Here is a 27,064-nt window from a genome sequence, read left to right as displayed (position 1 = left end):
ATATATTGAAATGAATTTAGCTAATGGTGTGTACATAATGTTTTTTTAATAATAAGGCCAAAGATTTAGGAAGATGTGACACGTCAGTAGAGGAGAATATATCCTTTGCTTGCGAGGAGAGTGAGCTCGCGGACCCCACTTCCGAGTCTGCTTTCGGTAGTTCTCTCTCCCCAACTCTTTATCTTGGACCCAAAAATTCTCATGTCACGTCACACGACATAGACTTGTAAGTAGCCGCGATTTCTGACGCCCACCCTTCTCAGATTCATCGCAGCCGTTGATTGTTCCCGCGTGGGTCCCAACTGCACCCCTGTTGCTTATGTTTAGTGAGTGTGCCCCACCCCTCACTCCCTTTTTCTTCCTTCTTATTCACTATCTCCTCCCTTACCCATTCTTCCCCAACCCCATTCCACCTCTCTCCTTCACTCTCTCTTGTATTCTATGGGCATTACCTCTCTTCAAGTTTGCATGGATTCCTCTGATGACTGGTTGCAGGTATTGCCATTGCATTTCTATCTCATTACAATGTCGTTACAAGTGTGCAAACAATAGTTGTTCCGTTTTGGAAAATGCTGACACACACCATTTTGCAGGGAACAATTTCTGAGGACGGCGGCACAGGGTTGGAATCTTCCTCACCAATCACTACACCAACCGGCGGCGGCGACGACATGCTAGCGTGCAGCCGGCCGCTGATCGAGCGGCGCCTCCGGCCGCAGCACGAGCAGTCCCTGAAATGCCCGCGCTGCGACTCCACACACACCAAATTCTGCTACTACAACAACTACAGCCTCTCCCAGCCTCGCTACTTCTGCAAGACCTGCCGCCGCTACTGGACCAAAGGCGGCACCCTCCGCAACATCCCCGTCGGCGGCGGCTGCCGCAAAAACAAAAAACCCTCCTCCAAGAAGCCCTCCTCGTCCGCCAACTCCCCCTCTCCCTCCCCTCTCCAGCCCAGCGCCGCCATGTCTCCCCACCTCCCCTACGGCTCCACCGACCTTCACCTCGCCTTCCCCGACCAGCTCCACTTCCACGCCTCCGCCAACGCATTGTACGGCGCAAACCCTTCCTACATGCTTGACAATCCCACTCCAATTGATTTCATGGACAACAAATATGAAGCCCTTTTAGGCGGCAGCGGCGGTGGCCATGATGCCTACAATATCAACCCCGGCGAGGGCTACGCCGCTGGAATGCCGCCCCTCTTCTCCCAGTTCGGATTCGATCACGGCAACCATAATGTGCTAGAGAGGCTCATGCTGCCCTACGATAATCAGCTCGACATCGTTGAGTCCAAGCCTAATTCCAAGATTTTGTCGCTGGAATGGCACGATCATCAGCATCATCATCATCAGCAGCAGCAGCAACAACAACAACAACATCAACAGCAGCAGGCTTGTAACTCGGATGCAGGGAAGGATTCGTTTGGTTATGGTTTCGGGTCGTGGACCGGGTTGATGAATGCATACGGCTCATCCGCAACGAATCCATTAGTTTAAGTTATTATATGATCAGTCATCTTAATCTAAGTGTTGCTCTTCAATTAGGGTTTCCACATTATCATATGTCTATCAAATCAAATGAGAGGCTTGATTAACTAGGCTAGAATAGTAACTTTACTCAGTTTTTTTTGGTGGTTTTAAATTTGAATATGCCTGGGTTCATGTATCTTTTGTTCCCACTGTTTTAATTTAATTTTTGTAGCTGAGTGTGAATGGGAAATGTGGGTCTTTGATCAGTATGATTAATTTATTTGGTGTGTTAATTCTGTTATCTATATATTACAAGAAAATTCAAAGACGGACTTGAGATTTGGTGTTCGAGGAAGATGATGTAGTACTTTTATATGAATATGTAAAGAATGTTTTTGGCTTAGTTTGTGAAAAAGAGAGTCATTTTGAGTGCTTAGGGAAATGGGAAAGTATAACATGAAAGCACAGTTCTTACTTCTGATTGGATTTTTAAAGATTTCAATTCAAACACATTGTAAATTTCAAACCATTTCGGTTTTTATCAAAAATATTCATGAATCAGTATTTTTGTATGTATGCATATATGATCAAATTATACTTGTAATCATTCATCAAGAACAAGAATTTACCCAACTAAGATTTCAATGGAATTAATTACTGCAACTCACAGATTTTGAGGGTTGAGAGTGGAGAGAGAAAAGCAGCAAACTACAAGTTCAAAAAATGCTAGCAGCAGAAAAAACCTCTTCCGTGCTTTCAACCTCCCCAAAAACTGTGGGAAATGGCTATATCCACAACAACTAGGATTATCAAAAACTAGCATACTTAGTAGGAAGAGCCTGTCACAGAGCTGATTTTCTCAAGAAAACCTTTGATCTCCTTCTCCAACTTATCTCTCATCTCCGGAGAAAGATTACTGCCCGCTTTCTCCAGAGTCGATTTCATCTTTTCCACGTTCTGCTTTATGAGAGCGATGTCAGGCGCTTCTCCAACCTTGGTGGTTCGGTTCTTGCACGCACCCACATGCACAGGCACAAAGGTTTGCAGCTGCGGACTAGTTTTAATCTTCATCTTTGGGGGATCTGGCATGCTGCTGTCAAGACTGAAATTGAGGAGTGATTCTCCAAATGGGTGGCTCTTCTCCAAACTCCGAAATGCAAATCTAGCATAAGAGCTTCTCTCATATATAATCTTGACGCTATTATCACTTGCAAACTCGATCTCAGATTCCTTCAACAATCCGAACCTGGAAAATGTTGCTACCAACGTTTCTTTGAGAGGCACGCTTCCTGGGGCAAAGTTTAGAAGAACACTGCCACCATCCGATTCACCACTCTCGTTTTTATTTCGCCTCTTCCTCTGAGATTGACCATCAGGTGGAACATGACTCCCCTCGGATGTGGCTGTTCCTAAGGGGGCTGTATCCAAAACATTACCATTCAAATCCGGAATACTTGGAGCTACTTGACAAGCGGTCTCCTCTTTTCTCTTTCGTTTCCTAGGTTTGGGATTACCAGAAGAGAGAAAGCTTCCCATCTGAAGTGAGTGCTGAATAAATGAGCTCATTGTAACAGGATTCGGTGCTTGGGCTGTAAAGTCCCCCTTTAGACCTTGATGAATGTCATTCACCCCATTATTGGCCGAGGTGTTTTGGAAGGTCAGTGGCACATCCTTGGATGATGAATCTGAGGCAGAGTTTATGTGGTGAAGACCATTTATGGTAGGAGAGACTAACTCTTCCATCTTAATCTTCTGTTCTGGTAAAGGAGTAACTAGATTTGAAGTAGGTATTCCAACCGGTATATGATCCATGGGAGTAACTACATTTGAAGTAGGCACTCCAGCCGGTATATGAACAACGGGAAAGCCTGGATGGATTCCATTCATATCTGGTAATATAGGAATTGAGTTTGTATCAACTAGCCTAGGATTTGACCCGACCCACTTTTGGGGAGTTTTGCTGCTTTTGAATAGATTTGAGCAAGCCTGATGGAAGCTAATCATCCATGGGCTTTTCGGGTAAATGTTTGGCAAAGGATTCTGTACAGACTGCAAACCTGCTGGTGTGCTTTTTTCTCTCTCTTCGTTAGTCTTCTGTTTTGCTAGCAGATTTTCTGTTTTATTGGCATTTTCTAAACTGCCCGGTGCAAGATTCGCTTCTTGGTTCTCAAATTCTTTCCCAACTCGAATACCTGTCATCTGTTCTACAACTTGCTCCTTCTTTTTCCTACCCCTCTTTCGAACAACAATATCTTTCACTTTCTGATTCCCAGCATTCTCTACACTCTCTTTCGCAGATGCAGTGTTGGCATTTTCTAAACTACCCGGTGCAAGATTTGCTTCTTGGTTCTCAGATTCTTTCACAACTCGAATACCTGTCATCTGTTCTACAGAATTAGTCACTTGCTCCTTTTTCCTACCCCTCTTTCGAACAACAATATCTTTCGCTTTCTGATTTCCATCTACAGCATTCTCTACACTCTCTTTGGCAGATGCGGTGCTGTCTTTCTGTTTCTTCAATTTTTTCAACACTTTACTTCCTTCCACCTGCTCGCCAGCTTCAAGAACTAGTACTGGCTGGTCCCCACCAACCTCGGAGGCAATATAAGCATCTACAAAGGCAAACATTCTGAAACTACAGTAGAACCTTTTGAGTGAATCGGAATATTTACTTCTGCTTATATAAGAACAATCACGACCTGAAGAGGAAAGTTCAGCAAGCAATTCGGCAGAACAAGCACTAATGTCATCTGCTTTGCTGACTATATGCTGTTCCTTGGAAGGTTTGTTTGTACCTCTCTTCCGTGAATCCATGCCACTGCAACTACCCTCTAGGCCGGAACTTTGCGCCAGATCCTCTTTTTCCCCTCCCTTGATCGCATCCACATATGGATAAGATAAATATCTGCTCTTCTTCCTTTTCCGCGATTCCATGCCTTTATCTGAGGACGTTAATTTATCATCAGGATTCTTCTTCTTCCTATACGTCCTGGTTTTAGTAACATTGCCACCATTGGCTTCCAAAGAGTGTCCACCATCTCCAAATGTATTCATATGGTTTTCATCATTCACGTCTGACCTGAGCAGCTGCAGAGGCAACTCAAAATGGCCAATGGAACGATATAATGGTGACAAACGACTCTTCATGACCATCAATTCAATTTTACCAGGTACACGTACGGATCGGGCAAGATCCCTGATTTCTGCAACAAATGTTGCAGGCTGGAACTGAGATAACGACACATCATCAAACAGGCTTGCTTTCTGCTTTGACATAAAATTTTCTTCTTTAGTTTTCAAGGACCACTGGGAATCAAGTGGTTGATTGTCCTTTGCAAAGCACGGGCAAGTCATCTTAAACCGCACACGGAACCCAATCTCACATACAGCCCTCTCAACTGAATTAAAAAAGACTCTGGAGTTATTTTGGCCTGAAATCTGTTCAAAGTACTCAACAAAAGGCCTTAAATCAGCATTGTCACACCAAACAATACTTGGGGTGCCATAGTATTTAACAAGGCATCTGAGCTTTGCCATATCTCTCGGAGCTGGCGAAGGATAGCATACCATACCTGGCCACCATGATTGGGTTTTGGTTCTAATCCATACAATATCACCATTATCATACGTGTGTTCGCGTTCACCAATAATGTCTTCTTCCTTTTCATACATGGACCTCCAATATCTATTACCATTAGAGAGGGTGCCATTTTCATTGGGCAAGAAATCGTGCTTGAAGTCACTCTCCCCGGATGTGTATTGCATAGGGTGGTCCAAACCATCATCAGAAATTCCACCCAAGGGACCAAAAACTTCCACAAACAAATTAATGCTGTTTCCAGAAACTTCTATCTTTGTTGGCGATCCGGGCTCATGAGGGTGCAACACATCATCACACGTCACCATGGGAGCCTCAAACTCACCATTGCGAAAAGGTTCATCACAATGTAAAGTGTCACCTATTTTTCCCACATATTCCTCAACCTTGGCACTCTGATCCCCGTCATTCCCACTAAATGTCAACTCCTCTTTGAACACCGGAAAATCATTATAGCGCACATCATTCCCGTGCAATGGAACCAACATCTGTTCATTAGAATAACCATACAGGGACACTTCACTCATCCTATCATATCCAGCAACACCATCAACCCCATCATTACCGAATAGCCTTGGTAGTTCAAGATTTCTTGATCCATTTGGACTACTACAAGCATCAGCCACACACTTATCATTTAATTCACTTAAACAACCAACGAGGCTCCCATCTTCTAGGACTTCACTACAAAATAATTCATCCTGACTCAAATTCGAATCCCAGAAACCCTCTTCTAGGGTTTCTGGCTTCTTCCCACTTTCCATTTCAAGAATGTGCCACAAAGATCACACCTTTTTCCCATAAAATCAAACACCCATTCAATCCAAAGCTGTTATGAGAAAGAAAACTCAAGTCAAATAGTTTCCCATCATTTTTTACCTCACAAAAAAGTCAAAGATCCTAACAATTTACATGAATATAAAACAAAGAAGCACATGCAATTTAAAAAAAATTAGACATAATAGGAATGAAGAATAACCCACCAAATTAAATACTGTAAATCACACCACAAAAAGAGCAACTGCAAGCAAATTAACAGCATTTATAAAGAAGAAGAAAAAAACACAAAAAAATGATAAAATGGCGAAAAATGAAACCTGTAGCAAAAAGTGGAGCATCTATATTTTGCCGAAATCGGTAATGGGTTGAGAGAGAAGGAGTTCTAGGAGAGAATGAGAGAGTAAAAAAGTTGAGTGATGTTTTCTGGGACTGAGTAAACTGAATTCATTGAAGATGACGACAATATACTTGCTGGAAATAAAGGCATTCAAAAAGTGAGAGTTAATTAATGTGTATTTCTATTACTCTATAATTATTAGTTTTAATTAGAAAATTACACGGGAATTATTCAATTAATTCATATTTTATGTACTTTTAGGTCAACAAAATTAACTGCTTAGTATTTATATTTCTTAAAATAAGGAATAAGGATAAATAATAATTTTGATTCCAACATATTAATTGCATCCTAAAATAAAACGTTATTATTATTAGTAGCATTATTAAGCACAATTTTTTAAGTCATCCACAAATAATTATGACAATATCTTCAAACTCAACTCAAGTCGTCATATCCATCCCAACACATTTATAAATATGATGATAAGAAATTTCACGGTTTCAACTTTCACCACACAATAGAAGAATCTATTTTCTTGCTAATTGAACTCAAAGATTCATATTTACGTCGAAAATATTCACTCTAGACTTAAATGATAGTAATATATTATTAAAAGAAATAAAAATGTAAAATTTATAAATCAACTCTGGTTTAAGCAAAGTCAATAATCCATTTACATACATGAGCAAAAACTACTCCACTATATCAGAAAATCTTCTTTTTGCTTCAAGTTAAGAAAATGAAGGTGAGGTTGCTGCTTCAAATCGACACACGCTGTCGTATATGTTTCCGTTGATGAGCTTCGCAGCCAAACGCTGGTTCTTCACCATCGCCACCTGCATATATATTCATAAGCTTCACTAAAGATTCGATATTTATTGAAAAAATTGTATAGGTGACCTTGAGAGCGTCGCATTTGAACTTTGCGTTGAAGTTCGTATGCAGAGCTCGTCCCATCCCTTCGAGAACAACCTGGAACCAAGCACAGTATATCATAAACTGTTGCAACTTTTGTTGTGGATAAAGAAGAATGTAACAGTTACCAGGTCAGCGTCCTTGGCAGCAGCAGCCAGCTCGGAGCTCACTTGTCGCAGGTCTATGCAAGGACTTCCACACCCGTTCTCGACCACCATCAATGGTACTGACAGCGAGCTTTCTCTGGGGCTATCTTGGACGTTGATCATTGCATCCACCAGTAGCCCCCCGGCTTCAGCTGCTGCTCGGAGAATGTCACAGTGCTGTTCAGAATCCAAGTCAGTATACTTCGTTCCCCAAGAAAAACAAGGTAGTTGTGCATAAAAGGAGGCGAACCTTAGCAGCCTCAGCGACGATTTCAGGTAGCTCCATTGCAGTAACATCGTTGAGGGCGGGAAGGGAGTTGCCGACCAGCACTACCTGGGAAAGAAGACAAATTTCTAAAAACATGAATTGTATGTTTATAGTACTATCTTAATATGGAGATATTGAGAAGATAAAACATACCTCAGTCCCTCGTCAGAGAAGTTCCCTTGCAAGTGGAAGCATTCCCAAGACGATATCAGCACCGGAGTTGTCTACAAAAAGCAATGCTCTTTTATATTTGAGAGGTTTCTTTTCTGCAGAACCGAACATTCTCTCTTTGAAAATATCAAAATCATCCACCTTAATATATGCATAAACCAAATATAAACATCAGAAATTTGTTGACATGAGTTAAAACTAACAAAAATATAAAATAAATACAGTTAAACCAACCCGCCAAGGTCTTTGCATCTTGTCGCGACTCATTCTATATATCTCAATAATCGTGCCCTTATGGTAGAGATCAACACAGGCACGGGATCCCCAGTCGAAGATGTTTGCAGCAAGTACTCCTTCAATTAATGTAAGCAATCTCGACTCCTGCAGACAAGAAAATGATTCCAAATACAGCAAGAAAGAAAGAAAAAAGAAACATAAATCCCTTAACAAGAAGATAATGGGCAGTCTCCATAGCTAAACATGTATTTTACGCTCGTGCCATGACTAATTTCCAAGTGAAACGGAGTTTAGGCAAAGAAAGAGTATGCCAAACTCTCGACCTTCAAGCAGTGGGAAGCTATTATGCATACCTCATCCATACTGTCAAGTTCCATTAACAGATCTTGCAGAACTGCAAGTGATGCCTTGTTTTCCCTGTTAAAAGATGGAACCGAAGGTAATAAGAATAAAATTACATTGTGGAGTGCGCCGTACGGGACTAGTAAAAGAGTTGAAAGATGGACCATAAGTGCTTGCAAGATATGACACGTTTTATTCCCAAACAATTGAATTATCAATTCAAACTTATACTCCCTCCGTCCCAGATAGTTTGTCCAGCTTCCTTTTTCGCACTCATTTTGCAAAAATAATATTTAATAAATAGGTAAAGTTGAGAAAAAATAAAATAAGAGAAAAAATAATGTAGGTAAGACTATTCTCTACATTATTATCTCTTTTACTTTACTTTCTCTTCACTTTAACTATTTATTACTCCCTCCGTTTTCTAAAAATATCAACTATTTCCATTTTGGGCTGTTCCTTAAAAATAGAAACTTTAGAATCTTTCTATTTTAGGACATGGACCCACAATCCACTAACTCTAATTTCACTACTTTTTCTCTTAGAGCATCCAAAACGGTAGACGGCGGCCCCGCGTCCGTCCGTGCCAGCGGCGAGGACGCATAGCCGTGCCAGCGAGCAGGCGACATGGCGACTTACGATTGGGCAACGGCTATGCCGTTGCCTTTGAATTATTAATTTTTTTTAAAATTCGATTTTTAATTATATAAAATGATAAAAAATAAAAAAAAATATTTTCCAAATCCCAAAAATATGGCTGTTTTTTTCCAGTTTTTTCTGGAAATTTTTTCCCCCCCCCCAAATCATCTATAAATACACACATTCATCATCCACGGTGGTCGACTTTCGTGAAGACGTTCAACAACCCGCACGACCCGAGACGGGTTCTTTTTGCGCAGCGTCAAGAGTCCGCACGGAAAGACGTCGAAAGAGCTTTCGGGGTCCTTCAAGCCCGATTCAACATTGTTAAGTCCCCGGCTCGGCTATGGTACGTGAATAATATCGCCGACATCATGTTCACGTGTATTATCTTACACAACATGTTTATAGCCGACGAAGCGCCGAGGGCGGTTAGCTTCTACGACGAGGACGAAGCCGGAAGCTCAACAGCGAGGTCTCCCCCACGCCGATGCGAGCATACGACGGTTGGCCAGAGAATCGAGACAAGGCACACAATGCGCGATACCCGAATCCACAATCAACTACAAGAAGACCTAATCAAACACATGTGGGCGAAATTCGGCAACACTTAGTGGTTTTTTTAATTTTTAGTATTTTAATTATGTAATTTTTAATTTTTAGGATTTTAATTATGTCGTTTTTATTTTATTTGTCATTTGTAATATTATTTAGTTTTTTTTAATGAATTTTAGTATTATTGAAATGTTTTTGTTTAATTGAATTTTAAATTAATTATGCTCGTCCTTGCGGAAGAGCACAGCTGTGGGTGTTGTGCTCTTGCCAGAGAGCAGGCAGAAAAAGTGGGGCCGGGCCCACAACCGTGCCGCTGGCAAGAGCACGGTTGTAGATGCTCTTACTCTCTCTTACTTTACTCATTTTTCTTTTCATCTCTCTTACTTTACCAATTCTTCTCACTTACCTTACCAATTGTGCATTAAAACTCGTGCCGTTTCAAATGTTTCTATTTTTTGAATACGGAGGGAGTATTATTTTTGTAAATCGAGTGCGAAAAAGGAAGAGGGACAAACTATCTGGGACGGAGGGAGTATTTGTTTACCTAATAGTCTATGAATCAAAAGTAGAAGTAGTTATACCTCTGTTTAATGCTTCTGTAGGCATCATGGAAATGAAACTCCCTCAAGCACTCTTCTCTTAATTCCAAGAGGTTGGCCAGTCCCAACTTCCCATATGCTGCTGGCTCCTCCATCAACCTATATGGTATTTAAGAGATCGTAAGACGATAAAACAAAAGTAAAACTGAAACATGCAATCAATTGTAACATTCTCAGTTATCACCATTTAAGGAGCTTGGACTCAAATACACTTCTATCAAACTTAAATCTTTTTATAAGAAAGGCCCAAGATATATAGAGCTAAAGCAATCAACGTATCTGCACCTTGCGAGGTGAGCAGAGAATGCACGAGCGAATGCATCACCCCTTCGCTTGGCATCATCGGTACCACATTCACTAGCTACAGCCTGCACTTATACAAGGATCACGAGGACCATGATTTCGTAACCAGCATATCAAAAAACCATTTATTCAGGATCAACAGAATAATTTTAAATCATAATGCCCACAGAAGTTTACAGAAATAGCAGCAGCAGTAAGAAAGTTCCAACTGTATTCAAGCTTTGTATACAACTGAGTAGAAGGTCAGAGAATGCACGAGCGAATGCATCACCCCTTCGCTTGGCATCATCGGTACCACCTTCACTAGCTACAGCCTGCACTTATACAAGGATCACGAGGACCATGATTTCGTAACCAGCATATCAAAAAACCATTTATTCAGGATCAACAGAATAATTTTAAATCATAATGCCCACAGAAGTTTACAGAAATAGCAGCAGCAGTAAGAAAGTTCCAACTGTATTCAAGCTTTGTATACAACTGAGTAGAAGGTCTCTGCATAGTGATAAATCAACATGATATTGATGGACGAATGTGTGGATGCTGAGTAATGAAGGTCGTGGAAACATCTCATTGAGGTGAAAGTACTGATAAGGAACTTAGAAATTAACGTTAAAATCCAGATGGTCAAGACATTAATATTTGTAGATTTGGATTCAACCTTGCAATTAGAGAAAATTCCTCCACAGACTTGAAAATTATTATGCTAAAAGAACCCTCCAAATAGGTGGACATGATAAGTAAGCTAAGTTGTGGGATTTTATACATCAATAAATAGTTGGTTCATGTAAGCAGGCAATACTTCTTTCTAGGATTGAGGATGGCAAGAAATTTAATACTAATATCCTAAAATCTGAAGTACCTTATCAACAAGGTCGGGCATATGTTCGGACAGCACTTTAAACCAATACCTAAACAGCAGTGGACAAAAATTATAATATACTTACGGTATCAAAACAGAAGAAAATATACCTATACTTATATAACACTTACTCTAGCTCTCCGTGATCTGAAAGGTCTATATAGTGTTGGGCTCATATCTGTAAATGAAGATTATTCGTCAAAGGGTTCGAATAATCATATAAGAATGCAGCAATCACAATATACATGCAAGAGAAGGAGGCTCATTAGTTAGCTCACGTTTTTGGGTCAGCCAATAAAGGAAACACCTCCAAACTTGGTATAAGATGGAGAACGCCCACATTCAATTTGCTAGCATCGGGGGGCATAAGCTATCACCTCTGGATGATGGAACTTCAAAGCCTCCAAGGCCAGTAGTTCCTGGAGACAACATCGGAACAGGAGCAGTGATTTCAGTTCCCTTCAGCACAAACTTCTCCATCCACGATATCTGCAATCATACAGTTTTTCACATGCTAATGGAGTTCCTAGAAATGTTAAATGCAGAATATATATCCTGAGAATATATGCATCTTTCTTTAGAAATCCTTTCACTTAAGGACCAAGATATTTGAAGAATAAGAAACGGCAGTCAAGAATATATTCTAACAAATACTAGTTATTAATTATTAATATATTATTTATTTACAAGTGCTGAAGTTAAATAACTGACACGTACTCTGCTTTCTTTGCTTATAGCCATCAAAATATATGCACATTGCACAGGATATTGCCATTACAATACAGGAGAAGTGGAGGGCACTAGTCATATTTATTGTTTCATGCTATCACTATACTATTTTACAAATTTATGCACTAGATAGGAATGCTCAATCAAAAACCTAGTTGAAGCACATCTAAATGTCGAGGGAATCAGTCATCAATGTAGAAATATAATAGAAATTATGGCTAAATAATTGTTGTGTGCGTGTGTGTGTGTGTGTGTGTGTGAGAGAGAGAGAGAGAGAGAGAGAGAGAGAGATCAAAGCAGAACTCAACAGATTCAAAAAGCAAAATGTAGGAGAAGTAATAAGACAAATATGCAAATATGCTCTGAATATCGAAACCGACCTTCTCATTCAGATCTCCTAAAGGTGGACCATGGACATTTCCTCCAATGTACGGTGCACCCATTGGGAACCTTTCTACAAACTGATGGACCAAGAGGTCGTCTAATCCATGCTTTTCATAGCTTAGAAATGCACCTAAAGCACCCAGAAAGCCTTCATGCCTCAAAAACATTGCTTGTGCTTGACCCTTAGACCTAAAGATTGGTAACACAACGGAAGCTTAAAACACTAATAAAGCAATACAGTCTTTAATTATTAGATAACTAATCAGGAAGAGAAGACTAATATCTAATGCAAAAACAATAATTCAACTAAAGATTAAAAAAATAAGTACTAACTATTACCAAAAGTGAACAGCAAATGAGATTGTGTCCATGGTGTAGGCATGGCCCCTGATGAAAAATCCTCCAAAAAAATACGCTTAAGCCCAAAACGCAATGCATTTAAGTAAGATATCTGCAAATAACAGGACTCAAATCAAATGAAACCCCAAAATATGTAATTGCTGCTCCTATTTAACAGACAACCAGTAACTGTAGAATTGCTTATTTAAAGGAGGGAAACAAGAGTGGATAAATATGTGGTTTATACCGATAAGATTTGCAACTATACTTGTCTGGCCAATGTTATAAGAAATCATTCTTAAGAGAGACAGAGATATGTCTTCAGGTCTGTAGTCATCAATCTCCTTATTTTCAGAAATAGCCTTGCCAAAACTAGAAGCAATAGTCGAAGCAGAAAGACCGATCTGTTGAAAATAATGTACCAATTATATAAAACTCAACTATGGAGGCAACTAACTGTAAGGAAAATTTTCCTTCAAGGTGATATATGTATATATGTAACTTAATAAAGTGGTCATAAAGACAGGACATTCTAAGTGTAATAAATATCCTTACCTTGGAGTAATCCATTCCTTCATATATATCCCCAACAAGCATATCAATAGTTCTGTTATCTCCCTGTTGGCTCAGCTCCAAGAGTTCATCAGAACTAATTAGAGGACAGTGAAATAAAGATTAAGCATTAGACTACAAAGAAGGGAGTTCAGAAAAGTAAAATACCAACCACCAGATGACAACCTTTTACACTTCGTCAAAAGCTTTCCAAGACCCCAGTATGTGCCACCACCAACATTTGTTCCACTAACACGCTCAAAAACACCTTCCCCATCAACCTGTAACCAGTAGCTTGAATTTACAGTAAATCAGTAGTAGAGCTTCTGTGCAGTGAAACAAATAGAGTGATAAAATAAGATAATACCTTGATTATACTGACACCAGATCCTATATTTACGAGAAGATATGGATACAAATCATTGGAGTCAAGCTGCACAAACTCTTTCCGTCCCTCCATATGCGTAAAAGCTTCATGTCAAATTGCCTGCATAAAGCACAATAGAATTGGGAATAGAAAGATAGAAATGCCAGAGGTGCTGAATCGAAGGCTGATAGACTCAGAACATAAATTGCATATGTAAGAGAGGAACTGATTTGCATATTAGCTATTCATGATGGAAGGAAATGAAATCGTACCTTGAGCAGATAATTTGCACCTGAAACAAGGCAATTCATTTCATCCTCTTTTTCTAAGCTTATACCAAGCTTATCCTTGAAGGCTTGAATAGATCAGCAAATTTGTATGCCCCACCACATGTTGCCTTCATCCAATATTTTCAAATTAATGGGCATAAATGTCTTTGTCACGCATATCATCAACTTTTATAAGTTCTCCTTGTAAAAGTAATCCACGATTCTAACATGTGAACATACTTAACAGAACAGAAAATGATTGGAAAAATTAACAGACATAAACAGTCTCTTCACCCCTAAACCTAAGCATAGTCGTCAGCATTTTTTGAGTTTACAGAAGTTCATCCACAGCAGGAAAAGTAGAATTAATTACACAACAGCCAGGTAAGTGCAATCTTGAAGCGTATATGATATGAATGAATTATTAAGTTTCAGTTCTATAAATTGTTTATCTAATTTTGCACATGGAAACGCATGGTCAACCAAGCAAATATTTATACACAACTCAATCACAAAAAAAAGATACTTAAGAGATTTTCTCCACATATTTTACCATATGTTTTCTACTAAGACAACACCTTCAATGAACTAGCTTGCAACACATTAGAGGAGCTCCAGCTAGTACGTAAAGAAATACCTTAATTACAGTGTTCTCAGTGTTTGGACCCTCAGTTTGCCAACTACGTGAATCCATTCCTGCAATCAAACATCAGAACTTAATATCCACATGGAGCTTTGCAATGAGTAACACTTTCTAAAGCAGGATCTGTTAAATCTTCGAGATAAATTAGAAAGGTACCACCACGATGGAGCTGCTTAGAGTAGATGAAATCCATGCATTCGTTGATTTTAGCTGTCTCAAATTTTACAAAGTGCAGCCTACCACCAAGAATTGGGAAGCTCCTTCTATTGAAATTGGTGATACCCAGTCTTGCCTTTATTATCTTTCTCCGCCTGTCATTTACTGGTTGGTTCTCATGTCTTGAGAAATACACCAACTTAATGAGAGATCCTGCCGATGTCATTTAGATTCTGACTTAAGAACGGCATTTATAAGTTTAATGCAGCATGTAACTTAATGCCGTGCCAGCCAAATTTAACTTAATATGATATCCTCAAAATCGAGTGACATACGATACTTTCTCAAATTGGCTATTGGAACACCATCATGTAACATAAATTCATGGATCTCCTCAAAACAATAGGAACACAGTTTAAGTAGTTTGGTGTTAGCTACAAGATATGCATAGAATGGTGATGAATTCGCGAATTTCTGATGTTAGTAAATGCTGGTAGAGAATAAAGACTACGACACAATGAATTTACGTGGTTCGATTTACTGAAGTAAATCTACGTCCACGGGAAGAAAAGAGGGCAGAGTTGTATTGCTTGATCTGTTTTCTACAGCTTACAATACAGACTTGCTATATGATATTTTATCTCTAGAGAGCTTCTTTTGAAACCCCCTTTTCTATCTGATCTAAGTTCTATTTATACATTGAACTAAGATCGTGGCTTGCATCACCACTAATGATGGTTATGGATGTCGTGGAGGTCATGCGATCCTGCATGGGCCCACTATATCTTTGTTTGGTCTGCTTTCCTGCAGGAGGTCGTGCATGATTTGACACCACTAAATAGATCGTGTAGTGGAGGTCGTGGAGGTTCTGCATGAGTCCACTATCTCCCAGTTCGGTCGAATACTGAGACCGAACTGCTGAACTATTGCCGAGCAGCTTTTGCCGATACTGAGACCGAACTGCTGAACTATTGCCGAGCAGCTTTTGCCGATACTGAGACCGAACTGCTGAACTATTGCCGAGCAGCTTTTGCCGATCTAAGAGTAGAGCTTGATTGGAGCTTTTGCCGATCTGAGAGTAGGGCTTGATTGGTCGGCTTTTACCGAGCTGTAGGCTAGGGCCGAACTCTTTGGTAATGCCGAACTGATACTCTTCCTTGGGCTTTGGGTTGATGGGCCGTCACTGCTATTGGGCTTGTTTAGTACGTACTCCATCACTACCCCCCCCGAAAGACGAAGTGAATCACTTCGGCGAAGCGAGTCACTTCAGCATTCTGGATAAAGGTACGGGGGAGGCTGACGTCAGGGGACGTGCCTTGCGCGTGACTGCATTAAATGCGACAGTAAAACAGAGGGATGCTGCTGCCGTGGTTGCCCAAGGGGAGGTTCTCCGTGCTTTCGCGGAGAAACTCTTTCTGAGCGACCAATTTTCAGCCTTTGTCGGTGATCTGCTGAAACTGATGACCGATAAAGCCGAGCAGGGTCCCGAAGTCATCCTGCCGCTGTACGGCCGAGAGATAGCAGCTCGGCTTCAGAGTCTGCCGGTGCTTGGGGAGCTTGCTTCGTCCTCGGTCCTGCTTTCTGCAGACCAAGTTCGTAGTTGCCGAGCTGACCGCGATGAGAACATGGAGGCTATCTTTGCCTTCATAGGGTCAGTTTCACCCGCTCCAATTTTCCATGGAGAGGGTGATACCGAGCAGCATGAGCGGCAGACCGGCGATGAGCAGGTCGAGCAGGAGGCGCAGCAGATCGGCTACAGTGGCGCCGAGCAGGCTGGGGAGAGCAGGGAGGCCGAGGCTGAAGCTGAAGCAGACAAGGAGAAGGAAGCTGAACCTCACCGAGAAGGCGGAGACGAAGCTAGCGGAGTATGATTTCGTCTTCCTTCTCTTAGTTTAGTTTCTTCCTTCTTGTAAAACGGCCTTGAAGCCCTTGTGTAGAAAAAAAAATTTTTCTTATGAATGAAAAAATTCTTCTTTCTGCTCTTGTGTCTTCGTATAGCCTTTCGTACTCTCTTACTCCTGTTGTGGTTTACTACCTGCTCGGTAAGCTGAAATGCCGAACTGACGTAGCTGCTTTGTATTCTTAACTCTCAAGGAGCTGGAGGTACTTCACTGGAAGCGGCTGTACTCTTCGGCTTTAGACGAAGCTGAGAAAAGAGCTATAGCTGACCAGATGAAGAATGACGAACTCTTGGCTCGTTCAATGAAGCTGGAGGCCGATAATAAGGACTTAGAGTCCGAAAAGAAGGATCTGGAGGCCGAGCTGAACATTGCCGTCGCTGAGAGGACTGCGTATGAGGATTTCATCTGCAGGCGTGGGGGAATGACCATCTCTGAAGTTCAGGAACGAGTTGACGAACTGTGGGAGGAATATCATGTACTCCGGAGGAACAATGCGCTGGAGAGTTCGGCTTGCCAACAAGTCGTGAAATCATTGCGGCGCTGGGCTTCTCGGTACGACATAGTTCTTTCCCGGCGTCCCTCAATTGAGAGATTCCTCAGGCATTTCCCGCCAACAGATGCTAATACTCCAGCTCAAACCTCTGATTCACTTGCTCAAAACCCTACTCCAAGTCAGCAACGAACTCAGGGACAACCAGAGACGTCAAGTCGAGGACGGACTGAAGTTCGCAGAGGAGCTGTGGTTATGAGTGAGCAAGATCGGCAAATGCTTCGTGAAGAGACTCTTCGCCGCCGAGGTGCTAGGGCTTCTCGGGCTCAGGGAAGAGGCGGTAGGTCGATTAGAGCATCTCGTCGACCTGCTTATTCTTCAGCTGCCGAGAACGCCCGAACTCGGCTTCACGAGGATTTTGTGAATAGATGGCTCAACTTTAGCAACCCTGGACAGTAGGATAGTCCTTTGTAATAGCGTAACGCCATCTCGTAGGGTAGCGGAGTTGTGTGCCGAACAAGATTTGAAAAATGAAATTTTGTTTTCGCTTCTAACACTGTGTATTTACAGCTTAGCGAAAAAATTTCATCGTACTTGTCCTCGGTCTTATGAAGTAAACTTCTTTGACCGGACTCGTCTTTGGTCTGATGAAATAAACATCTTTGACCGGACTCGTCTTTGGTCTGATGAAATAAACATCTTTGACCGGACTCGTCTTTGGTCTGATGAAATAAACATCTTTGACCAGACTCGTCTTTGGTCTGATGAAATAAACATCTTTGACCGGACTCGTCTTTGGTCTGATGAAATAAACATCTTTGACCGGACTCGTCTTTGGTCTGATGAAATAAACATCTTTGACCGGACTAGTCTTTGGTCTGATGAAATAAACATCTTCGACCGGACTAAGCTTGTGTCCTAATTTGGCGAGTTTTATCGCTCGGATCGGACTTTCCGTTGTCCTAATTTGGGGATCGGACTTTCCCTTGTCCTAATTCGGCGAGTTTTATCGCGTGGATCGGACTTTCCCTTGTCCTAATTCAGGCAAGTTTTATCGCGTGAATCGGACTTTTGTTGCAGTTCGTTTCAGACGAAGTGCTTGATTCTTAAGCTGAATTGTGGTCTTGTATCCTCTTTAGAAGCTTGGACTTCACAATCGTTGGCTTATTGCAGTTCGTTTCAGACGAACTGCTTGTTTAAGCTGAATTGTGGTCTTGTATCCTCTTTAGAAGCTTTGACTCACAATCGTTGGCTTGTATATGTTCTAAGAAGGGGATCAGCCTTCGAAGAACAAGATACCTCAGTAACATTTGTAAGAGACGACACGCACAGAGACAGACAAAACACACAGACAAAACGCACAGAGACAAACAAAGACCAAGCAAACCAAAGAAAGCACATTGACCGAACAGGACTCAAGACTGACTGACCGGACTGTCTCTTACAAATGGAACTTTTTGAGGTTGGAAACGTACCATGTTCGGGGTACCTGTGCTCCTGACACGTGGGTCAATTTGTAAGACCCTTTGCCGAGGACTTCTGACACCCGATATGGACCTTCCCATGTGGGTTCGAGTTCGCCCAGCTTTTCTGCTCGGCTTACTTCGTTGTTTCTCAAGACGAGATCTCCCACTTGAAATTGCAGCTTTTTCACCCTTTGGTTATAATACCGGGCTACTTGCTCCTTGTACTTGGCTGCTTTTATGCAGGCCAATTCTCTTCTTTCTTCGGCAAGATCTAGTTCGGCTCTCAGTCCGTCACCATTCATTTCTGAGGAGAAATTGAGTTCGGGGACTGGGTATGCCGATCTCAACCGGAATCACGGCTTCAGTGCCGTACACCATCGAGTTCGGCTCCGGTGTGACTTCGGTCATTTCGCCTGCCTCTGACTCCGGCTGCTGTGATTGCTATGCTTGATGGTGCCGAACTGATTGCTCGGCACTTTTAAGCGCAATCTGCGAACACACTTGCTCTTTTTCGATCACCTCGGATGACCGCTATCCCTCCTTTGGTGGGGAAGGTGTTCGGCGAGGAAGCCTCTGATCGCTATGATCGGGCTTCTTTTGTCTTCTCTAGATGAGCTGTCTAAAGACCGTTTTCGACGGTCTGCCTCATCGGCACGAGAAAACTTGTCCGCAATGTCCCACATCTCTTGAGCTGTTTGCGGACTGCATTCCACGAGCTTTCTGTAGAGAGCTCCGGGCAGGATTCCATTTTGGAATGCCGAAATGACAAGTAGATCGTTGAGATCATCTACTTGTAGGCATTCCTTGTGGAATCTCGTCATGAAGTCGCTGATCTTTTCGTCGCGACCTTGACGTATAGAAAGCAGCTGAGCCGAAGTGATCCGGGCTTCCGCTTTCTGAAAGAACCTCCTGTGGAAAGCATCCATTAGATCTCGGTAAGATCTACTGCTGCCTTGGGGGAGGCTATCGAACCACCTTCTCGCGTTCCCGATAAGCAGCTCGGGGAACAGCTTGCACATATGGACCTCATTGAGACCCTGGTTCGCCATGTTATACTGATAGCGTCCCAGGAAGTCATGAGGATCCACCAACCCGTCATAAGTCATCGACGGAGTTCGGTAGTTCTGTGGAAGGGGAGTTCGGGTGATATCGTCCGAGAACGGAGTCTTCAATGCTCCGTACATGGCGAACCCGACATCTCTTCGGTATGGAGGAGATGGAGATCTCCTGTGATTCCGGTACCGAGGAGGAACAGGAACATGTCGGGGTTGAGGATTCTTCTTCCTGGAAGACACGGCACTACTGCGGTAGTGACTTTCATGTCTGGATGAGGAAGGAGAATCCACCGTTTTCGTCTTCGGCTCTTGGCTCTTTTGCAGGAAGGCTAAGAACTCATCCTGCTTCTCAGCCAAGAACAGCTTGACAGCCTCATTCAAATCAGGCTGCTGGGAAGACTCGGTGTGTGGACCTTTTGAGCGGCTTGTTCCTTCATCGTGAAAACTGGAAGTAGATGTCTCCCGAGGCTGTTTTCCGGACCTGCGGGCTGGACTAGCTTCCTCATGGTTTTCACGAACGGTATTACGGGTAGTATGTGATCTGGTATGCATTTTTTTGGGGTGGAAAAAGGGTCAAAAATTCGCTTTATCACAAATTTGGTTCTCTGTTTCCCACAGACGGCGCCAGTGATGAATTCGCGAATTTCTGATGTTAGTAAATGCTGGTAGAGAATAAAGACTACGACACAATGAATTTACGTGGTTCGATTTACTGAAGTAAATCTACGTCCACGGGAAGAAAAGAGGGCAGAGTTGTATTGCTTGATCTGTTTTCTACAGCTTACAATACAGACTTGCTATATGATATTTTATCTCTAGAGAGCTTCTTTTGAAACCCCCTTTTCTATCTGATCTAAGTTCTATTTATACATTGAACTAAGATCGTGGCTTGCATCACCACTAATGATGGTTATGGATGTCGTGGAGGTCATGCGATCCTGCATGGGCCCACTATATCTTTGTTTGGTCTGCTTTCCTGCAGGAGGTCGTGCATGATTTGACACCACTAAATAGATCGTGTAGTGGAGGTCGTGGAGGTTCTGCATGAGTCCACTATCTCCCAGTTCGGTCGAATACTGAGACCGAACTGCTGAACTATTGCCGAGCAGCTTTTGCCGATACTGAGACCGAACTGCTGAACTATTGCCGAGCAGCTTTTGCCGATACTGAGACCGAACTGCTGAACTATTGCCGAGCAGCTTTTGCCGATCTAAGAGTAGAGCTTGATTGGAGCTTTTGCCGATCTGAGAGTAGGGCTTGATTGGTCGGCTTTTACCGAGCTGTAGGCTAGGGCCGAACTCTTTGGTAATGCCGAACTGATACTCTTCCTTGGGCTTTGGGTTGATGGGCCGTCACTGCTATTGGGCTTGTTTAGTACGTACTCCATCAAATGGCATCCACTGAAATCAACTACATTCTAAAAGTGAACCCCGAGAATCTTCCAGGAAGTCAAACTCAAAAGCTGATATTTAGCTAACTTTCTAGTAATATATGGAATCTTTTCAAAACAACTTTAAACATAAACATTGAACATATCTTCCACAAATACATATGTTGGAAAGTAATAAAGATGGAAACATAGAAAGCTGCAACTAGAGAACCACACCACTTCCCAATTTACAGAAATTAGCACACAGAACACACACTAGGAAGGCTCACAAACAAATCTACGCAAACGCCAGGGTAAAGTAAAACAGTCAATATCTGCATCCACCATACAAACTACACACACAGCAATCTTGTCCCACCAGCTAAAACCAATGAGCACATACAAACTATCCACATACACATAAATCTTGTCCCACAAGCTAAAACCAATATACTCATAAAGAGCTACCTCCAATATCCAAAGCCAAATGCGAGATATCATCAGACTGATTAGGTAGCAGAATGGTGGGATCCTTCTCCTCGATATTCCCCTGTATGGCAGCTCCACTGAGGTCTAGCTGCGGCCGTGACAACGACCGGTGAATCGAACTTCCGGCCATCGGCGCCATATCCTTGTCTCCCAACTGTTCTTCTTTCCCTAGAACTGTGCTGCCTCCATCCCTTCCAGTATCAAAATTGAGTTTGGAAATGTCATCAGCAAGATTAGAGCATCTCCAATAACCGGCGTCAGACCGGCGACGCCGATTTTTCGCCGACGCCGGTCTGACGCCGAACCATTGGGCGTCGGCGAAATCGGCGTCGGCTAAATAGGCGTCACAATCGGCGTGCCCACGCCGACGGCGTCCGATTTTATTTTATTTTTTTTTAAAATTTTTCGACTGTTTTTAATGGAGAATGGAAGTGGAAATGTGGAGAAGAAGGAGTTGACCGAGAATGGAAGGATTTTTTTAAAGGAGTTGGGGCTGATTTTTGTTTTAAAGCAATTGGGCCAATCTTAATTATTTGTTTTGGGCCCAGAAGGGTTGGGCTGATACCCTTTTGAATTAATTAAGAGTATTGATTATAATTATTTCAATTCCGTGGATTTAAAAACGAAATGAAAAAAAATTAATAGTATTATTCAATTTTTCCGTATTTGTCTCGTAAATTAAATTCCGTATGTTGCTACGATTGTAAATTAAATTATATAATTGTTATTAGTGATGTGGATAGGTAGTGTGAAGGCTATGTGAGGGCTATTTGATGTCCAGTTGATGTGGCAAGCTGATGTGGCAGGAGAATTGTAGTGCTGATGATGTGGCAGTGTGAAGGCTATTTGAGGGCTATTTGACGTCCTAAGCTATTGGAGATGCTCTTATCAATATTCGAATTGCCGTCAATCCTAAGTTCTTGGTGGCCCTCTCTCTCTCAAATTAGCCATCTTAATTACGCCAAGTGGTCTTCCTTCCTAAGAGCCTCTCCGGTAAGACTGGACGTCAAATAGCCCTCACATAGCCTTCATACTGCCACATCACCAGCACTACAATTCTCCTGCCACATCAGCTTGCCACATCAACTGGACATCAAATAGCCCTCACATAGCCTTCACACTACCTATCCACATCACTAATAACAATTATATAATTTAATTTACACTCGTATCAACATACGGAATTTAATTTACGAGACAAATACGGAAAATTCGAATAATAATATTAAAACTTAAAAAGTACATTAATTTTAAAAAAAAAGTACAATAATTTTAAAAAAAGTACAAAAATTAAAAAGTGCATTAATTTAAAAAAGTAAAACAAAATCACTTCTCGCCGCCGTCCTCGTCTCCGTCGTCGCCCAACGCTTTTTCACCGTCGTCGCCACCTACGCCGTGGCTATTCCCGCCGGTGTCCCTCCTCATCGCCTCCAATTCTTCACGCTGGCTCTGGAGCAATACACGAAGAAAATCCTTCACCTCGGGGTCCACCGCCGCTTGGAAGTCGGCTAAGTTCTTCACCATTTGAGCTCCTCGGTAGACCGGCCGAGGGGAGATGTCGAATGGACCCCCTGGGAACTCGGGGTGCCCCCCTCGCAACCTGTTGCGCCCGCCTTTGGCCAACCGGGCGAAGTCGGCGACCGAACGAACGAGGAGTCGGGACCTCCTGGGCTGTCTCGGGGAGGTCTGTCGAACCACCGCTGCTGCCGCTATAATCTCCGGTATAGTTCAGTTTCTGCCTCTTCGGCCAGCCAGCGTCGACGCCTGCCCGGAATTTCTCCGACTCGTTGAGCACAACGTAGCAGTTTAAGTAGGTGAACTCATAGTACTTCTTCTGCGGATCGGGGTAGGCTCTCTCCGCAATCCTCCTGCAGTCTTCCTCTGTTTGGCCACTGGTCTGCATGCGGAGGGCGTTGGCGTACAAACCCGAAAATCGAGAGACGCCAGACCTGATTCGGTCCCAGCACTTCCGGACCTCCTCCCCGGTGCACGGTCTCCCTTCAGAGCAAAATGCCTTGTAGGCTGCGGCTACCTTGGCCCACAAGTTGACGATCCTCTGGTTGTTCGAAACGAGAGGATCGTCGCAGACACTCACCCACGCCTTGGCAACCGCAACGTTCTCCGCGTCCGTCCACTTCCTCCGACCCCGGATTTCCGCCTCCGGCTGCGACGACTCGCCGACCTTCTTGGCCTTTCCCTTCTTCTTACCCCGCCCTACTCCCTGGCTTTGAATGAGAGTTTCCGGAACCTCGTTCATATCAAAATCCAAGTCCGTTAAGGAGAAGGTCTCTGTATACTGTGCATCCGTTGGGGTCGATGTGTGCGAAGAACCGGTGGAAAAATCAAAAGTCGGCCGATAGGCGTTGTCCCCCCCGTGCGTCCCCTGCGCCGGGGGAATCATCTGCTGCGCCGGTGGAATCATCTGCTGCGCCGGTGGCTGCATCCCGTGTGCCCACCCCGCCCACCCCGGCATCATCTGCATAGGGGGCTGCATGCCGGGTGCCCACCCCGGCATCATCTGCTGCCACGGGTACATGTTGTAGTACCCGGTCATCGGAGGCCAACCACCTCCCCCAGGAGCCGGGGAAGTATGGGACCCTACCCCGGGAGTCGGGGCAGTCTGAGACCATCCCCCGGGAGTCACTGGAGTACCTTCGTAGTTGTTCTCCATTGCTCGTTATTGATCTTGAACAGAAAGTAAGGTAGAGAGAGTACTCGTTAAAACAAGTGGTGCGAATGAAAATGACGTTCAAAGCGCGTATATATAGTGTTTTCAAAAGAAAAAAAAATAAAAAATAAAATCTGACGCCGATTTGACGCCGATCCGGGACCCACAATGGAGCCGTGAGGATCGGCGTCGGAACCGGCGTCATCGCGTGAATCGGCATGGCCACGCTGATTTCGCCGACGCCGGTTCTAATGGTTCGGCGTCAGAACAGGCGTCGGCGAAAAATCGGCGTCGCGATTTTGACGCTGTTACTGGAGATGCTCTAAACTCTGAGCTGTTTCCTTCTACTCAAGTCAAAAGGTCCAATTTTTTTTATTAGGTCAGTTGTCCTACATTCAACTTGACAGATTTGCAATTAAAATTCAATATATAATGATTATAAAGAAAATTCAAGAAAACACAAAACCCATATGCCCCCAGGAACAGAATTACTGAATTCGCCAAAAACAAACAAAAAAAATTCAATCTTTTATAAGAAAAAACGAAAATATACGGCTTTTACCGGGGAGAAATTAGTATAAGTTACTAGTAGCAATAATGGAATTCATAATTGAAAACCTACAAACTAGTGGTTATTTGCGAAATCCTATGAGGATGAATGCTTTAGTTGATCGTTGAGGCATAAAAATCCTAACTTTGTTAAAGTCTAACACACAAGTTGCGAAAATTGAAATTCAGAAAGCGAAAGTTGGAAATTTACAGAATGATAAATTTGCAGACGGTGAAAGAAGGGAAGGATTCAAGAAAGTGGGCTGAGAGGAGTTGCTGTCAGCATTTGCATTGGATATTTTCTTGGTTTGGTTGGCGCATTAGAGCATCCACAACGGCGACCGTCCCGTCAGACGTCCGCCATTAGGCGTGGGAGAGGCGGATACGGACGTCCGCTGCGGACACTGGAGTTTCGCGGCATTCCGACGACGTCCGTCGTGACGTTCGTCATTGTGGGTTCCCGACGGACGTCCCGAATTTTCATTTAAAAAAAAACTTTATATATACGGCTTGTTGAACTTCATTTCATTTGCACCACTTGTTTTAACGAGTTTTTTTCTCTCTCTCTACGTTTCTTTTATATATCCAGAATGGTCAGTGGTAGTGGTGCGGGTGGTAGTCGTGGAATTTCTGATGACGTACGTTGGCGAATTAGAGAACAGTTGCGGGTCGTTACGTCCAGGGAGATAAATCACGCGATACAAGCGTCCTTGCAGCAGCAGCCGCCGGCAGTACCTCGACCCATCCATTGTCTGAAGTATTTTTGTGAGGGCATTAAGGAGATATTCGGGGATAGGTATCTTCGGAAGCCTACCCCTGAAAATTGACAGTCTCTGATGGATATGCACGGAAGTCAGCACGAGTTTCCGGTTAGGCAGCATAGATTGTATGCATTGGGAGTGGAAGAACTGTCCCGCCGCCTGAAAAGGGGTGTACACTACCGGTTTAAAGGGCAAGAATCCCACGATTATCCTTGAAGCGGTAGCTGACTACCGGCTGTGGATTTGGCATGCTCATTTTGGACTAGCCGGGTCGAACAACGACATCAATGTCCTCCAGTCATCGCCCCTTTTCAACGACCAGTGTGTGGGTGTTGGTCTGGCCGTCAGTTTCGTCGTCAACGACAACCAGCACAACATGGACTATTATTTGGCGGATGAGATATACCCTATGTGGCCAGTCTTTGTGAAGACGATCAGATGCCCCACAGAAGAAAAGAAGGTCTATTTTGCGGGTCGTTAAGAGGCGGCGCACAAGGATGTGGAGCGGACATTTGGTGTGCTCCAGGCTCGATGGGCGGCAGTGAATGGTCCATCACGGCTGTGGTATATTGACAGCATCGTTGATATCATGTACGCATGTATTATCATGCACAACATGATTGTCGAAGATGAAGGTCCAGCACTGACTAATTGGGCCAATGATGATGTTGATGTTGCCGGTCCAAGCCATGGCGTGGCCACTGCCAATGTACGTATGGGGATACCCCATGAAGAGGCCGATCGAGTCCGTGCATTTGCCGACATGCGCCAATGACAAGCCAGTATTAGACTCCAGAACGATATTATTGAGGAGATATGAACGCGGAGGGGTCGTCGTTGATATTTAGAATGTAATTTGTTTAGACTTTTTTTTGTTGAAATGTACTTTTTTTTATATTTTTTAATTTAATGAAATTATCATTGCACTTTCTCCGTCCGTATTCGTGTCGAAATTTTAATTCCCTAAATTGTTTAATTTGGTGAATTTGTGAATTTTTATTATTGTGGATGTCCGTCGGGATGTCCTTGGGGTTGTTCGTCATTGTGCAGTGAGATGTCCTTATAACGTGACAGTGCAGTGAGATGTCCTTATAACGTGACAGTGCAGTGGGATATCCTTATAACGTGGCGGAGGTATTTTTGGGAAGTCCATCGAGATGTCCGCCGGGACATCCATCCCACCATCCATGGATGCTCTTACGTTAGAAGCTGGGCCAGTAGATGTACACTGCTCTTACGTTAGAAGCTGGGCCAGTGGATGTACACTGCTCTTGTAGAATTGCGAGTGATAATACTAGTACAGTGACTCATTCAAACTTTTTTTTTATGATTAACAATGACAATTTAAATATTTAATAAAGTATAAAAGGAAAAAAATAATGGGAAATTGCGCATGTGGAATTTTGTAGGTTTCTGAAAGACTTGAGTAATAGGAGTAGAAAATTAACACGCTTTAATTGGGGGAAAAGGGAAGAAATTTAATAGGTCAGTTTTCGCGTAAGAATTCCACTATTAGTCATAGCTTATGAAGAAAGAAGTTGGACTAAAGCAAAAAACAACAAATAATGCAGAAATAGAATAAGAGCACTACTCATTCAACGCGGATTATACACTGATTATTGACTCCACTAACCTTATATTGCTTATTCC

General features: G+C 42.9%; 2 protein-coding genes and 1 pseudogene across 2 annotated transcripts; 1 reads left to right on the top strand and 2 right to left on the bottom strand.

The window, feature by feature from the left end:
- Positions 1-385: 385 nt before the first annotated feature.
- LOC121760233 (dof zinc finger protein DOF5.6-like) lies at positions 386-1,765 on the top strand. Its single transcript, XM_042155879.1, has 2 exons — positions 386-495; positions 594-1,765. Exons 1-2 carry the CDS (start codon positions 442-444, stop codon positions 1,497-1,499), a joined length of 960 nt encoding a protein of 319 aa, XP_042011813.1. The 5' UTR covers positions 386-441; the 3' UTR covers positions 1,500-1,765.
- Positions 1,766-2,096: 331 nt separating this feature from the next.
- On the bottom strand, positions 2,097-6,312 carry LOC121763069. The gene is made up of 2 exons (XM_042159130.1): positions 6,168-6,312; positions 2,097-5,899 (listed from the first exon to the last, which is right to left on the bottom strand). The coding sequence occupies exon 2, from the start codon at positions 5,832-5,834 to the stop codon at positions 2,298-2,300; it is 3,537 nt and encodes a 1,178-aa protein (XP_042015064.1). The 5' UTR covers positions 5,835-5,899; positions 6,168-6,312; the 3' UTR covers positions 2,097-2,297.
- Positions 6,313-6,773: 461 nt separating this feature from the next.
- On the bottom strand, positions 6,774-21,590 carry LOC121761155 (annotated as a pseudogene).
- Between the last annotated feature and the right edge of the window lie 5,474 nt (positions 21,591-27,064).

The sequence above is a fragment of the Salvia splendens genome, chromosome 13, assembly GCF_004379255.2.
Source record: "Salvia splendens isolate huo1 chromosome 13, SspV2, whole genome shotgun sequence".
NCBI classification, from domain to species: Eukaryota; Viridiplantae; Streptophyta; class Magnoliopsida; order Lamiales; family Lamiaceae; genus Salvia; species Salvia splendens.
The sequence above is the reverse complement of the archived record's forward strand: the minus strand, read 5'-3'. Positions and strand labels throughout refer to the sequence as shown.